We start from the raw sequence: 13,808 nt of genomic DNA on the forward strand, positions 1-13,808 counted from the left end.
CGCATTAGAAATTGAGAAAATTTGTGCATTTCCGAACTCATGGTCAGCTAAAATCATTCGACATTTTATATACAAAAAAAATTATCCACCATTTTCCACTTATTTATATCAGTATGGACATCGACGAAGAAATGAATTCTGGAGACGAAAGAGATGGCGATGCCGGTGACGAAACTGAACCTTCAGAAAGACCAGCAAAACGAGGAAAGAAAACAATTCAGTCCAATTTGAAGAAACCTGTCGCCCCTGTCAGTCCTCCTGCGGCCAAACCTGACGACGACGTCCCAAAATTTTGGAACAGAGGAGGAGGAGGAGGAGGTGGTGGTGGTGGTGGTGGAGCACCAAAACGTGGTGGAGGAGGAGGCGGAGATGATGATCCCTACAGCAAAATCACACTTGACGACGTTGGTGGACTGCAAGGTCACAAAGAGTAAGAACTCATCACTTTGCTGACTGCCAGCAAGATCGGCATTGTAAAAAACATTTGCTCTTCATTTAGTTGGCTGAATAACAACATCCTCAAGAAACTGAAGGACCCCACAGCCAACCAATGGGGAATTGCCCCACCGAAGGGAATTTTATTTTATGGGCCTCCAGGAACTGGAAAGACATTGCTTGCCCGAGCCTTTGGAAACGAGCTGTCGAAACAAGTCGGTCGTCCAGTCACTTTCTACCATCGGAAGGGCGGCGACTTACTGAATATGTTTTTTGGTGAATCGGAAAGGAATGTTCGGGATTTGTTCCAACAAGCCAAGGTCAACAAACCAGCCATCATTTTTTTGGACGAGTTGGACGGCGTTTGTCCATCCCGAGATGGTGCTGCTGGATCTCCCGTGTATGCCGCAATCACGACGACGTTTTTGGGCGAGATGGATAATCTAACGCCCGGACAAGTTTTTGTTTTTGGCGCAACAAACAGGGTGAGTTATATATCCAAGTTTTACGCGTTGTAAATATTAACGAACAATGAGTGAACAATTAGGTGAATTACTTCATTAGGTGGAAGCTGTGGATGCCGCGATGCTACGACCTGGTAGATTTGATAAGCACTTGGAATTTCTACCTCCAGATTTGGACGCGAGGAAAGGGATTGTAGTTCTTAATACTAAAAAATGGAAGAACAGCCACCCAACCGGTGACAATCTGGAGCGTTTAGGCCAAGCCACCGCTGGATTCACGGGAGCTGATTTGGACATGTTGTGTCGAAATGTATTCTACATCGCATTTAAGCGTCATGTTCCCAATGCAGACTTGGAAATCGGGTTGGATAATCTTCAAGTAAGAAGGCGTCACTTCTTCTTTTCTAACAAAATTTATTCAATTTTGACGAACAGCAAATTATTGGAATTATCTAGGTCAAATTAGAGGATTGGAACGCTGCTTTAGCGACAACACGACCCTCCAATTCTGCCGTTTTTGGATCTACTCTATATACTCCTAAACCACCCGAAGAGAAAATTGCCAAATTATCTGCCACCAGTATCAACGCGCTCACCAACACGCTGGAGCAGTACCTCAAACAAATTTCGGATGGGGCCGGGAAGTGGGGAAATAATGAAGCATGCAACGGAATGAGTTTGGCAATTCACACCTGTTTCATAGAGGATTTGCGAGCGTAATTAAGCAAAAAAAATGTTTGTGTTTTCTGTAAATAAAATTAATTGTAATCCCCTCACAATTTCAAACAGCGATGATGACGAATCCTTGGAGAACTACGTCATTCCTGGCGTCCTCACTCAGGCCAACGTTGGAAAAGTGCCCACCTACCGTTTAAGCCTCGAGGACATCGAAAGCAGTTCCGAAGGGGCTGGAAATTTCGTCCCAAGAGTCATCCACCAAGCATCCAACTCTGTGCATACTTGCATCCTCTACGTCCCACGAATCGACCAACTTCCAGAAGACATTAGGGAGCTCATGGTAGAGAATTTTAACGTACTAAGAGGAAAACCAGTCCTTCTGATGTGCACAAGCAGCAGTCCCTTGGCCACCCTTGACGCCAAAATTAAACGAATCTTTCTTCCTTCACGTCGTCACACAGCGTTGAATTCGAGCGAGGAGGAGAGGAAGGAATTTTTTAGACCAGCAATATGCCTCGTGTCGGACGTGCTAGGGGGAAATTCGACAAATAAAGGTGTTCGGAAAAAGGGCCAAGAACAAATCAATACGTTGAGCCAAAGCTTGATTTGCAGTACAGAGAACCAATCTCTGGATTTTATCGTGTCGCTGCATGATCGACTCATTGTTCACGCCGTCAAGTATAAGAATCTGGTAGGAAAGGGGGACAAAATCTTTGACGCACTCAAACTTGTAATTACAACGCACAAGCTCGAGTAGGATTTTTTAAGTTGTAATAAATTGGTCACGCACATGAAATCACTTGTACAATAACAGCATGCAAAAGAGTATATGAATTTTGAACTCAATAAAATATAAGTCGTATCTCGTATATTGTAACAATTATTTTTTCTTGCAGACCGCATAATCGCCATTTATTATTGCATGCTAATTTTCTGTTTACGGGTCATGTCATAATAATACTGTTAAAGACTACGATATGTATGAATAAGCACCAAAATTAAAGTTGACCCTGTGTATTCTTCTAAACCAGACAACCCGCAGAATATCCCAATTCATCCAAACACTTTCGTTTCTCAACAGATTCTGTAATCCAACGTGGTTTGATTAAGAAAGCGGAAAGTTGTTTCTTCTTACTTGGAGAGAGTGGATCCTTTACGACGACATGCGTGATTGAATCGTCCTTCTCCACCTCACTGGAAGCCACCGTTCCCCCGTAGAAAGTTATCATTCCTGCCAAAACAGGGTCGGTTTCACCACGAAAAGCGACCCGGACATCTTTAAAGAATCGATATTGCTTCAGCGTATTAATTTTCGGGCCAGGGAACAGTTCAGGTTCTATTTCATTCCTTATGTAATCAATATCCATGTCATCGTCGTCAGGTTCATCTTCCTCATCAGAATCATGATTGTCGTTACTTTTTCTTTTCTTACGATTTGCCTCGGTCAACTCAATGACTTTTTTGGCGAGGTCTTTCACTTCTTGGAGAGAACATTTTTTCTTGTAAGAATCGCCATACTCGTCATACTCCGTTTTGAATATGGCTGCAATTTCTTCCGTGTAAACGAAAAAGTCTGCGGGCGTAAAAGGAACTTCAGTTTCGGACGCAATGCATCGTTCAATCCAGTCTGATTTCAGAACATCGTGTTTTCCCCATCGAACAGCCTTATCAACTTTAGGATTCTTCAGTGATTCCCCGACATAGAAAAGCCTTTCTTTGATAAGATTTTGAACTATTTGCCCTCCATAAGATGTAATTTTCTCTTCTATTTTACTCTTCCAATCGGGTTTTCCAAGCACACAGAATATCTTTGCCTTGAAAATGTCCTTCTTGATAATGGGTTTCTGTGGAAGAATTTTTGGCAATGGCACTGGAGCAAGTACTGCAGGCTTGCTGGATTTCGACCTTAATGCAAAAGAAGTAGACGGCTTTTCGTCGTCGTCCTCATCATCAGATGTAGTGGGATAGTTGTTATTCTTCTTCATTAGAGCTACAGGTAAAGTCCGTTTTGATACTTTTGGCATTGGTGTATCTTCATCTGAAGAGTCTGGATTCGCATCTACAGGACCTCTCTTTTTTGCGCCGAAGAATTTGCTGTTATCCGTTCGTTTTGCCAATCGCCCTCCGCACGATTCTCGCAGAGTGTGGAACTCTTCTACTGTCATGATTTGATTGTAGTTTTTGTCTCTGCGGACAACCGTGATTCGAGGAAATCTCAGGTTATAGTCGAGAGCGGAAACTTTGCTGTAAATGATTTCACTTGCTTTAACTTGGACGACTATAGACTTTTTTGGATCAATGTACAGATCAGGGCGTTGTTTTGCTTTGTAATTTATGCCAGGAAATGGTTTCTTGCCGAGATGGGGTAGCAATTCGTCGACGAGTGCTTTCATAGAGGCAATCCGGAGCTGGCCTGATCCAACTTGGGTAAGAGCAAAGAATTCCTGCATGAAACACAAATTGAAAGAATATCTATTTACGAACCAATTATATATATAAAATCTTATAGAATATGAAGAAAACAAATAAAAACCTCAGTATTTCCCGATTTTTTTATGACACCGACCAAAAAATTGCCAATAATTCCCTTTCTTCTTGTTGATTCGGAATAGTAGGCACCCAAAATTAGTAAATCCAAGTCATCGACACTCGTCCCATATATGAACTGAACAATTAAACAATCAGCGCACCATTAAAATTTGTCACATTTTTACCACAGATTTTATTAAAACAATTATAAACCTCAGGTTTTATCTTGCGCCAAGAGGGTCCCCTTTTTCCAGGCTCGTAAACGGAATCGATAGCTTTGACAACTAGACCTTCCTCCGACTCATCGATAGCCTTATTCAGCGCATCCTCAACTTGTTCCCTCGTATTCACAATATTTTGTTTAGGAACGTACACTACGGATTCTTTGGGGTTTAGTATCTTCTCCAGGGTTGCGTACCTCTCGTGCAACGGTTTGTTAATCAAGGTCACGTCATTGAACATCAGTACCTGCAATATAATTTTCATAATTAATTATCATGAATCATACATATTAGATCACAATGCTAAAATTGCATACGTCAAAGGCCACATAGGTCGGGCAATGATTCAGATTGTCGGGACGGAAATTCTTTACGTCAATGTCCGCACCTTTTTGGGTGAAACCCTTGTTCCGTTTATCCCAAGCCATCATTTCTCCATCCAAAATAAAAGATCGGGCCCCAAGCTTAATTTGAGGGGCGAGTCGAGGTGTGAGAGTCACGTTGAATTTTAAACTGTAGTCGTGTCCCTGTTTTGAAATGTATTTTAGGGCGCGGCCGTCGTAATGGATTTGGAATCGTTCGCCGTCCCACTGAGAAAACAATACATACAATTTCAATTTTTTGCAAAAATGTTTAGATTAAAGTTCCTCCAAACTCGTACTTTAGTTTCTATAACGTATGGAGGCGCCATTTGTGGGTTGGCCTTCTTTTTACTTGTTAGGTTTGTGGTTGGTGCCCTCGATGATGAACTTGCAGTTCCTGGCTCATCATAGTTAAAACTCTCAAAATCATCTAAAGTATTGGTTCTCAAACATAACATTGGCTTGACGTAGTAGGACAATACTATTTTATCAATGTCCTTGACAGTATCAGGATCGTTCAATGTTTCGCAGACCTGAACATTAAACGGTAAGACATTATGTGCAAAATCTCATTAATTATGATACTCGCATGTGAAGAAACGAACCTCCTTCAAATTCGAGATCCTCTCATACATTGAATATGCTTTGGGATGAATCGCTTTGAAAATGATATTCCGATTGACCCCGTACTCCAAGTTCTTCAGTAATATCCGGCACAACCATTTCCCCTCCAACGGTGAAAGCTTTCGTCCCGTGAATAACTCGAGTAGAACTTTCTTTTGTGCTTCTTGGTTCGTTTGTGCATCTCTGGACAACTTGTCAAGGATGTCGTGTAGTCCGGTAAGGCTGATGACGGAGGGGGCCTGGTCTGAAAATCTGGCTTGCATGATTGAATATAGCACAGAGGCGAAATCTGTGTCCCCACTACCACCACCGGTTTCATCATTGGCGTCAGGACTTCGAAAATTCGTCAGTCGAGCCTTGTCACGATCATTCAGTCCAAGGACGGATGCCAGAATTTTCCCCAAACTTTTTGCCTGTAATCCATACGCTGGTCGTTCTCGGTCTAGTTTGAGTAATAATATGCGAATCAGGGGGAAAAGGCTGTCGCCCTGCACGAATCAATATCAATATCAAATTACCAAATAACTCGCATTAAATTTTAATACAGGTAAATAATTTCAGGACTTTACATTGGCCGCAGCTGAATCCAGTGTGCCGTGTAGGAGTTTGAAGTAATCTCTGCACTTTGAAATGAATTTGACCACTCTCTTGCTTCTGTTTGACGCCTGGCTGTCATTGTTGACAGCCTCTAACACCTTGACCAGATCGGCGAATTTGATGGAATCTCCAATTTTCTCTGGTTTCAGCAACACAGCAGTTGATTGTTGTTGCATTATTATGGCATTAATTTCTGAAAGAGAAGAAATTATTTGTATTTTTGATTAAACTATATCCAAATATAATTATAAATTGTCGGTGACTGGCTGAAGTAGTAAAGTGTAATTGTTAACTTACCGGTTACAATATGATAAATTTAACTCCTAGTTTCCTTATGAAAAATGAAATTTTGGGCTAATTTTTAAATTTTCAAGAGGTTCGGTTTTTACATGCACCCAAATGAACGAAATTGTGGATCATCAACTTGAATCAAGTTCTGTCTTGTTTTGAGTTCTGATTGCCAACTCTGCCGCTACTAACTTTTCGGGTATTCTGATATTACTGTTTGCAAGAACTTCATTCAATAAAATTGATATGAAAAGTAAAATTATTGTGTACTCGAAGCATTCATGGTTGATTATTAGTTACCAAGTTTATTAAGTAGTGAATACAACCGTCGTTGTACAAATTACATGTACATTCATAAAAAATCAATCAGTTCAAAATGTTCACTAATTACATACCACTCAAAATTTAGCATGACTATAAATTCCGTATCTAATCCAATATCACATTCTCTGGAAAATTTCTAATAATAGTTAAGCAGTAGTACAGGACAATTCATCAACACGACAATTCTATGACAAGTTGCATACTAAGATCAAAAATAATTAAAATTATGCAATTCTACTACAAAAATAAGAACTGACAATTGAATGTAATTTAAATGAAACGAACCAGGCTAAAATGAAAATAATAAAGATTTCTGTAGCTATTGGATTGGTTGGAGATAGGATGTCTTCGCCTTTTCATTCTTTGACAATACTGAGCGACAACAACCCCGTAAACTTGACGGTGGTGGGGTTATCCAATGGTTCAGATTCCAGCTCCTCATCTTCAATCTCGTAAATTCCAGAACGTTCCTTCTTTTTTGCAAGTTCTTCACCTGCAAGATAAGTTGGTTTAAATTTTTGGTTAATTGCGCTTATGTTTCACTAAACATAGGTTTAGTGAAATATGTATTAAGCTCACCAATATACTGAAGTTCCAACACTCCTTCCGTATCATCCTTATCAATGATTTTGGCAACTTTCACATCAGAGACGCCAGGGGAGTAATTCTCATCCATTTCGACCATCTAATAATAATCACGAATAGTTGAATTAAAAAACCTTAAAATGAAAAAAATATTAAAATGATTACTTACCTTGAAAGATATCTTGTCACCAATTTTGACTTGACCGATCGACAAATTGGGCGGCGATTTTGTTGAGGCAGCAGCAGCAGTTGCAACGGTGGAATCTTCGTTATCACTGTCACTACTTTCACCATCAATATCGATATCCTGGACTTCAAGATCATCAGTCGCTCGTGCGACAGCGACCTCATCTAAAGATTCCGACTCTGATCCTACCTCCTGATTAAAGCTCAAACTCTTTTTCACCAGTTCATACGTGGCAGATGGATTTTTCAGGATTTTTGGAAGCATTGGTGTATCCTTTCGTCTCCCCGAGGAGCTATCGTAGCTATCAATGTCTTCATATCCAGAAGATCCGAATGTGTTTTGGATTGGAGTCTCGGCAATACTATTACTATTAAATTTACTCTTACTGCTCGATGAGGATTTATCACGAATTCTTTTATATTTCTGGTCAACGACATCGTTGGGAGAAATGAATTCACCAATATCGAGAGATTTCTTCTTTTTCTTCGCTTGATTATCATCGATACAAATTGGTTCAGTGGTTGTGCTGATTAGTATAGAAAATTTTTGTTGTTGCTCAGTCTTCTTATTGTTATTAGCACCTTTGGATGAGGGAGAAGAATGAGTTTTGTTGTTGGAATTCACTTTCTGACTTAAATCCATTTCACTCTCATCTGCGTCATATCCCAGGATGATGCTAGATTTTTTCGGTGCCAGGGGACCAAGTCCTTTTAGATTTATTTTAGCTGTTGTTGCTTGTGATTTTTCAGTACTTTCTCCTTCCGGCGAGAGAACCATTCTGTCGTCAGATTCGGCAAAACAATCTTTATTAGTAGCTTCTTCTTCATCATCATTCGTTTCAGGAAGTGGTTTGCTCTTCTTGGACTTGTGTTTCCTGTGTCGCTTTCGGCGTTTAGCTCCAACTTCAACGGAAGAATCCAACATACTCGGTGGATTGGCGGATCCATTGAGTGCAACAATTGAATCGTTATCGTTGGTTGTTTGGCGTTTCTTCCGTTTTCCTCCACCAAGATCCACTTTGTCCATGCCACCACCACCATTAGAGAGTCCGATACCATCAGGAGAAAAAGTGTCGCTGAATTTCACTCGTTTTGAAGACGGTGGCGTTCCTTGAGAGTCTTCTTCTTCGGTGCTGTGCACCGGTGGTAGTGGTAGTCCATTCGGCAATGGAGTAGATGTAGTCGTAATTCCGGACCCATTTCCTGATATTGAGAGGACAGACTTTGGTTGAGGAACTGGGACTACCCGGCAGGGTTCACTCAACAGAGAAAAGATTCGAATGTCCTCCTAAATAAAACGAATCCAACCAAACTTTAATACACCCAAATGCAGCTCTGTTTATTCATATTTATTACATTACCTCATCGGGAATTCGGTAATCGCCATTGAAAAAGTAAAACGGGATATGAGTCTTCAAAATGTTTGTGGACAAATGGTTCTTGAATTAAAAGAATACTTGTCAAATGCATGTTAGTATTTTATGCTTTCTAACTATTATTTAATCATTTACCTTGAACTCTCGGACCGTCGAGAGGCTGGGTGGAATAATGGTAAACAGTTTGGGACCACACCCAGTATCCCGAATTAATCCAGGGCTTAAAATCATTCTCAACCCCACCATAGTCTGCATGTTATTCAAATGTCCACTGGTACTATGAATACCAACAGCGCCGCTCGCACCCCCTGAACATCTACTTCTATCATCCCCCGAATCCACCAATGAAGTTTCCCCCCACCGAAAAGACTTTGTCACGGTTGCCATTGTGGTTTGAAATTTGAAACAACTGCAAATATTTAGCAAACTTATCAATAAAGTTATCAACCTGAACCGTTCAATTCCGTTTACTTCACACTTACCAACTTCCTTCAAAGTACAGCTCTGCTGGATTATTTGATAAGTTGTTGGTCGTTCAGCAGGCGCAGTTAGAATGATCAGTTTTCGGTCTTTTTCCACTTCCACCAAAAAATTTCCACCACGGAATAATGGAAAAGAACAATGAACTCAGTTTTACTGGACTGATTCAACTACTGCTTCTCTCCTCTCCAAGAAGAGAGAGAAAAATGTAAATCACCTTCCAGTCCGTATGTGAAAGGTCATTTAATTTGACCGACAAATAAAATTCAATGCAATGCGCACAAGGACAGAAAATAGTTTGCTTGCCGAAACACACACAATAAAATAAGCGCAACCGGCAGAATGAGAAAGTCGTCCCGCACTTTCAGTTTTTGGCAAAAACGTGAAATCTCATCTCAATTCTCACGTAATTCGTCTGCGGACTTGAAGTATCTCAATTTCTGAGATTTTGTACTTTTTCACCATGATTTTTTAGTCAAGAAATGTGAGAAAATGCGTTTAATTTTATTATTGAAACTGATTATTTACGACAGTGTTGTAAGTAGAACTTAATTGTTGCATAATACTAGGGTTAGATTTTTATCATTTAGTTTTTGAGCTTTTTGCACCAGTTTCCTCTTCTTGTCTTTTTTCATTCATTTCCTCGATCAATTCCAGTGTGTCGAGGTCTTCGACACTTTCTGCGTCCTGAGTAGTCCAGACATTTTGCTATGAAAGGGTAATTGAAATGGACTTATTCTAAAGTATTTTTTTTAATCAAATATTATGTACTACCGGCTGGCGAGATAAGGCTATATCAATCACATCGTTTAATAGAGTGATTCTTCTTTTCCATAAGAATCTCTCAAAGTCTAAAGAATTCATGTCTTTGAATATCTCTGAGGTTAGTTGAGCATCTCTGAAAGATTTTTTTAAATGTAATAATTTGCAACTATTTTTGCATTCTTTGCTAATTTTACTTTGACCCCTTCTGCACAGGGAAATAGTCTTCTACATTTAATTCCAAATTGTCAGGATTCATTGTGTCGACATTCTCTTTGAATTCGTCTAATCCCCAAAATTTTTGCAAGCCACGGCAAATATTTACTTTTGTTTTATCATAATTAAATGTTACGCTAATTAATTTTATGATTCCAATACCATTTCCTCCTTCGCCATGAGCAAGTTTTTTCATGTCATCAAATTTTTGCTGCTCTTCCAAAAACAACATTTCTTCTTTCTTTCGTCGAATTTCTGCGTCTGCCAGGGTCAGTTGGAAGTTGTCGACGAGGACGGCAACGAACAAACTTACAGCATGCAAAATACATTTTTATAACCTTGTCAAAATTTTTGTAGCAATTTAATTTCTGACTGAAGGCTCACTTGAGAAATACGAAATATTCAATGACAATGTAGCAAAATCTGTGAAACAGCAGTTATAGATTTTGACACATGCTTAATTAACTAATAAAAAGCAAAATTTGTTACAGGTAAAGGAACATTATCCAGTACTGGAAACTGTTATCGATTGCAATGTTGCTCTCTGTATTTTTAACTGGGTCCAAAAGCTGACAAAAGAAAAGAATGCATAAAACTTGTGATAAAACGTGTCAAACAAATTTTGTACTAATTTCATACTTCAAACCAATCATCCAAAGTTAAGAGTTGGAATAGAGTTATAAATGCCAGCCAAATCGAGCCTGAAAAAATATTTGGTGAAAATTGCAGTTCTTTGATGGTTTCTTTAAAATTTTTGATTTCTTTAAAATCTAACAAGGGACACTCACGACCTGTCGTTTGAGTCCAGGGTACCCACTATGTTTTTTAGAATCTACTAGGACCCCAGATGAAGGATTCATTCATATTTCCGTGTAAAACTCATATTTGGCGCCATGGCGTGGCGCCAAATTCGCCAAATTTGATGGTTTTTCATTTTAAAACTGCCATAACTTTTGAAATCCTGGACGGATTTTCAAAATTGTTTGCAAAAATCATGACAAGGAGTTCAACTTTCGTATTCTATGAAATTTTTTTCAAAATTATCGTTTTTAACTTTTCGCAAAATTTCGAAATTTCGGGTTCGTCGAAAAAATGCTAAAAATATCTCAAAAATTAAAACTTTTTGATGTTTATTTTTTTCTCTAAAATTTCGACTTTTCTGATCATTTTAAGCATAAAATTTTAAAAATCCGACATAAACTGCAAAAGTTATGGGGGTTTGAAATTGGTCGAAAATGCAAATTTTTAAGTTTAGCGCCACGCCATGGCGCCAAATATGAGTTTTACACGGAAATATGAAGGAATCCTTCATCAGGGGTCCTAGTAGATTCTAAAAAACATAGTGGGTACCCTGGACTCAAACGACAGGTCGTGAGTGTCCCTTGTAAGTAATAAAAGGAAATGCTTCTGATTACCAAAATGGACTGGGGAATTCTCATAAAATAGACCACGCCCCATTACAGCAAAAACGAAGATGAACAGCACCTACATAAAGAAATTATATGGACACTATATTTTAAAATTTTTACCCAATTTAAAACTGGACATCATTTTTTACCATTAAAACTGCGATAGAACCCATGCTCAACATTGATTGAAACACTGTGAGAAGGACAACTTGAAGATTTGGCAGAAACCTGATAAGCAACAGTAAAGATAAAGATGTGTAAGTATTATAAGTCATCATTTAATTAATTCACCATCTCCAATTCTCATTCTCACGTTCTTAGAAAACATTCATGTCTCGACTTACTTTATGATACGGAGAAGTCGCAGTGCTCGCAAAGACTTTAAAAATTTGAACGTGACACCAGAACTAATTTCAGTGCTGAGAGCCAACGTCTTTGTTGTTAGGTCGACAATCACTTCGCTGGAAAGAAAAGCCATAAAATGCATTTTCAGCTCTTATCAATCATATCATATCATATTTATGGCGTGAATGACGCCTTCTTCTTACAGCAAATGCACCACAATGATAAGCATGTCCAGCAGATTCCAGACCTGTTTGAAATAGTCGAGCTTATAAATTACAATTTTGAAGGCTGCTTCCACCACGAAAATTGCAATAATGCAAGAATCCATAACCATCAGAGGGAAGGCTGCATACACAGAATAGTGCAACTTGAACTCGTAAAGATAAAAATTAATTTATGTAATGAGATACGTACAAAATCTGGTTGAAATGGTTTCAAACTAAAAAAAATAACAATAGAATTTGATGACATCTAATAAAACTGCACATATCGATTGCACTCCTATTTACCGTCATTAAAAATATTCCACAAATAGAAACAATGATCGTGACGAGCATAAACTGTACGAAAAACTTGCTGTTTATGAAATCATAAAGCATTTGTCTTCGTTCGGTTGCATTGTGGAGGTACGTGTCTCGATTCTTCTTCTCCTCAAAGGCTTCACGAAGTGCTTGCTGCTCCATTTTGTCCTGATTAAATAAATAAAAATATGCGGATTTCATAAATATTTAGGCTTCAAATTGACGTCATTTGCATTGTTAATACAAACAAAAAACAGTGTGCATAACTGACATCACAAAGCTCTAAAATGTCCTCAAACTCTTTGTCCGAGATGATATTTTTGCTCTTGAAGATTTCGATGGCGAGAGCGGTTTTTCTCTGACTGACGCCAGCCAGTGATTTCCGGATGTTTCGAGCATCCCCCAACGAGTGGTGTTGGGGGTGTGGGGCGACTTCAGCGTCTTCCGACACGCTGGGCTGGTCCTTGCCGTCGTCCTCTTCGTCACTCACGTGACGATCCCGGTCCACCGTGAGAAGCTCATCGAAATCAATATTGTCCCGGAGAACCTACAGATTTTGAGATACAGGCAATTATTTTAGGCCTTTTTTATTAACAAATATTTCTTAATCTCTCACTTGTAACCTTCTGTGCTCGCTTTGTAAGCATTTCAGCATTTCATGGACGCGTGCTCGATGCACAAATTCCTACAAACATGATAAGGAATTATGAGTAATGGTTATTTGTTGACACGCATGATTATACAATAATCTCTTAAATTCTTTGTTTAAAGAATCCGTTTGTTTAAATGTTTAAATAATCCGTTACAAACGGAATGTCATAAAGGGGAGAAAGCATATGGAAATTTTATGGGTAGTTACTACACCGTCTCAAAAATGTCTCCCGATATGTTTCCTATTCATTTCTAGCATTGTCTCAAATTCCCCAAAAATCTGAATTATGCGATAATGGACTTCCGGCACACGCACACGGGGTTAAAATAGTCTTCTCGAATGTAGTAGAACAGCCCCATATAAATTGGATCAAGAAACAAATTCGAATTTCAACTACAACACCCCAGGAAAGTGGTGTGCCCCATCCTCAAACTTGCAACGTCCGGGCGAATTAGAAACACATTGGCGATAACCGCATGTTCTCGAGATATCATATCATGGTGCGGACGGACAGATATAACAAAACCATAAAAAGTATCACCCCTTATTAACAAGTTCACGTGTACTTAAGTGCTGTGATTATACTTAAAGTGATGACTCATTTTGAAATTGTTTTATGACGACGACCTGCCATCGTGACTCCAACTCGTCCTTGTACGCATCCAAGGCTTCATCTTGACCACCGCTGCCACGACCTTCTGGTTCGAAGTTGTTGGACTGGAGGCGTTTTAAGAGTTTGTTCATATTTCTGGAT

At 39.2% G+C, this 13,808-nt stretch overlaps 4 protein-coding genes across 4 annotated transcripts; 1 reads left to right on the forward strand and 3 right to left on the reverse strand.

Annotated features, from left to right (window-relative positions):
• Positions 1-312: 312 nt before the first annotated feature.
• Positions 313-2,686, forward strand: LOC110860638 (tat-binding homolog 7). The gene is made up of 5 exons (XM_022109714.2): positions 313-430; positions 500-920; positions 1,000-1,278; positions 1,356-1,615; positions 1,689-2,686. Exons 2-5 carry the CDS (start codon positions 702-704, stop codon positions 2,332-2,334), a joined length of 1,404 nt encoding a protein of 467 aa, XP_021965406.2. The 5' UTR covers positions 313-430; positions 500-701; the 3' UTR covers positions 2,335-2,686.
• Positions 2,458-6,367, reverse strand: LOC110860598 (DNA ligase 4). Its single transcript, XM_022109662.2, has 8 exons — positions 6,208-6,367; positions 5,883-6,103; positions 5,295-5,801; positions 4,989-5,222; positions 4,645-4,917; positions 4,320-4,574; positions 4,111-4,242; positions 2,458-4,021 (listed from the first exon to the last, which is right to left on the reverse strand). Exons 2-8 carry the CDS (start codon positions 6,084-6,086, stop codon positions 2,600-2,602), a joined length of 3,027 nt encoding a protein of 1,008 aa, XP_021965354.1. The 5' UTR covers positions 6,087-6,103; positions 6,208-6,367; the 3' UTR covers positions 2,458-2,599.
• Positions 6,368-6,476: 109 nt separating this feature from the next.
• Positions 6,477-9,483, reverse strand: LOC110860518. Its single transcript, XM_022109573.2, has 6 exons — positions 9,152-9,483; positions 8,805-9,078; positions 8,655-8,732; positions 7,277-8,581; positions 7,102-7,207; positions 6,477-7,015 (listed from the first exon to the last, which is right to left on the reverse strand). The coding sequence occupies exons 2-6, from the start codon at positions 9,054-9,056 to the stop codon at positions 6,879-6,881; spliced, it is 1,878 nt and encodes a 625-aa protein (XP_021965265.1). The 5' UTR covers positions 9,057-9,078; positions 9,152-9,483; the 3' UTR covers positions 6,477-6,878.
• Positions 9,484-9,648: 165 nt separating this feature from the next.
• On the reverse strand, positions 9,649-13,798 carry LOC118439315 (cation channel sperm-associated protein 1-like). Its single transcript, XM_035860547.1, has 16 exons — positions 13,682-13,798; positions 13,019-13,087; positions 12,674-12,949; positions 12,391-12,570; positions 12,296-12,320; positions 12,085-12,226; positions 11,881-11,997; positions 11,686-11,764; positions 11,543-11,612; positions 10,767-10,828; positions 10,617-10,696; positions 10,512-10,550; positions 10,290-10,435; positions 10,109-10,196; positions 9,924-10,047; positions 9,649-9,857 (listed from the first exon to the last, which is right to left on the reverse strand). The coding sequence occupies exons 1-16, from the start codon at positions 13,796-13,798 to the stop codon at positions 9,732-9,734; spliced, it is 1,740 nt and encodes a 579-aa protein (XP_035716440.1). The 3' UTR covers positions 9,649-9,731.
• Between the last annotated feature and the right edge of the window lie 10 nt (positions 13,799-13,808).

Source organism: Folsomia candida, unplaced genomic scaffold (genome assembly GCF_002217175.1).
Source record: "Folsomia candida strain VU population unplaced genomic scaffold, ASM221717v1 Fcan01_Sc033, whole genome shotgun sequence".
Classification (NCBI taxonomy): Eukaryota; Metazoa; Arthropoda; class Collembola; order Entomobryomorpha; family Isotomidae; genus Folsomia; species Folsomia candida.

Excerpts from the sequence above, each read along its gene's own strand:
- LOC110860638 (XM_022109714.2), top strand. The coding sequence starts at position 702 with ATGTTTTTTGGTGAATCGGAAAGGAATGTTCGGGATTTGTTCCAACAA. Across the intron at positions 1,279-1,355 it reads TCGGGTTGGATAATCTTCAA|GTCAAATTAGAGGATTGGAA; the intron begins GTAAGAAGGCGT and ends GGAATTATCTAG. Across the intron at positions 1,616-1,688 it reads TTCATAGAGGATTTGCGAGC|CGATGATGACGAATCCTTGG; the intron begins GTAATTAAGCAA and ends AATTTCAAACAG.
- LOC110860598 (XM_022109662.2), bottom strand. The coding sequence starts at position 6,086 with ATGCAACAACAATCAACTGCTGTGTTGCTGAAACCAGAGAAAATTGGA. Across the intron at positions 4,918-4,988 it reads CATACGTTATAGAAACTAAA|TGGGACGGCGAACGATTCCA; the intron begins GTACGAGTTTGG and ends TTGTTTTCTCAG. Across the intron at positions 4,022-4,110 it reads AAAAATCGGGAAATACTGAG|GAATTCTTTGCTCTTACCCA; the intron begins GTTTTTATTTGT and ends TGTTTCATGCAG.
- LOC110860518 (XM_022109573.2), bottom strand. The coding sequence starts at position 9,056 with ATGGCAACCGTGACAAAGTCTTTTCGGTGGGGGGAAACTTCATTGGTG. Across the intron at positions 8,582-8,654 it reads ATTACCGAATTCCCGATGAG|GAGGACATTCGAATCTTTTC; the intron begins GTAATGTAATAA and ends CGTTTTATTTAG. Across the intron at positions 7,208-7,276 it reads GTGACAAGATATCTTTCAAG|ATGGTCGAAATGGATGAGAA; the intron begins GTAAGTAATCAT and ends GATTATTATTAG.
- LOC118439315 (XM_035860547.1), bottom strand. The coding sequence starts at position 13,798 with ATGAACAAACTCTTAAAACGCCTCCAGTCCAACAACTTCGAACCAGAA. Across the intron at positions 11,765-11,880 it reads CGACTTCTCCGTATCATAAA|GTTTCTGCCAAATCTTCAAG; the intron begins GTAAGTCGAGAC and ends GTTGCTTATCAG. Across the intron at positions 10,697-10,766 it reads CTTTGGATGATTGGTTTGAA|CTTTTGGACCCAGTTAAAAA; the intron begins GTATGAAATTAG and ends TTCTTTTGTCAG.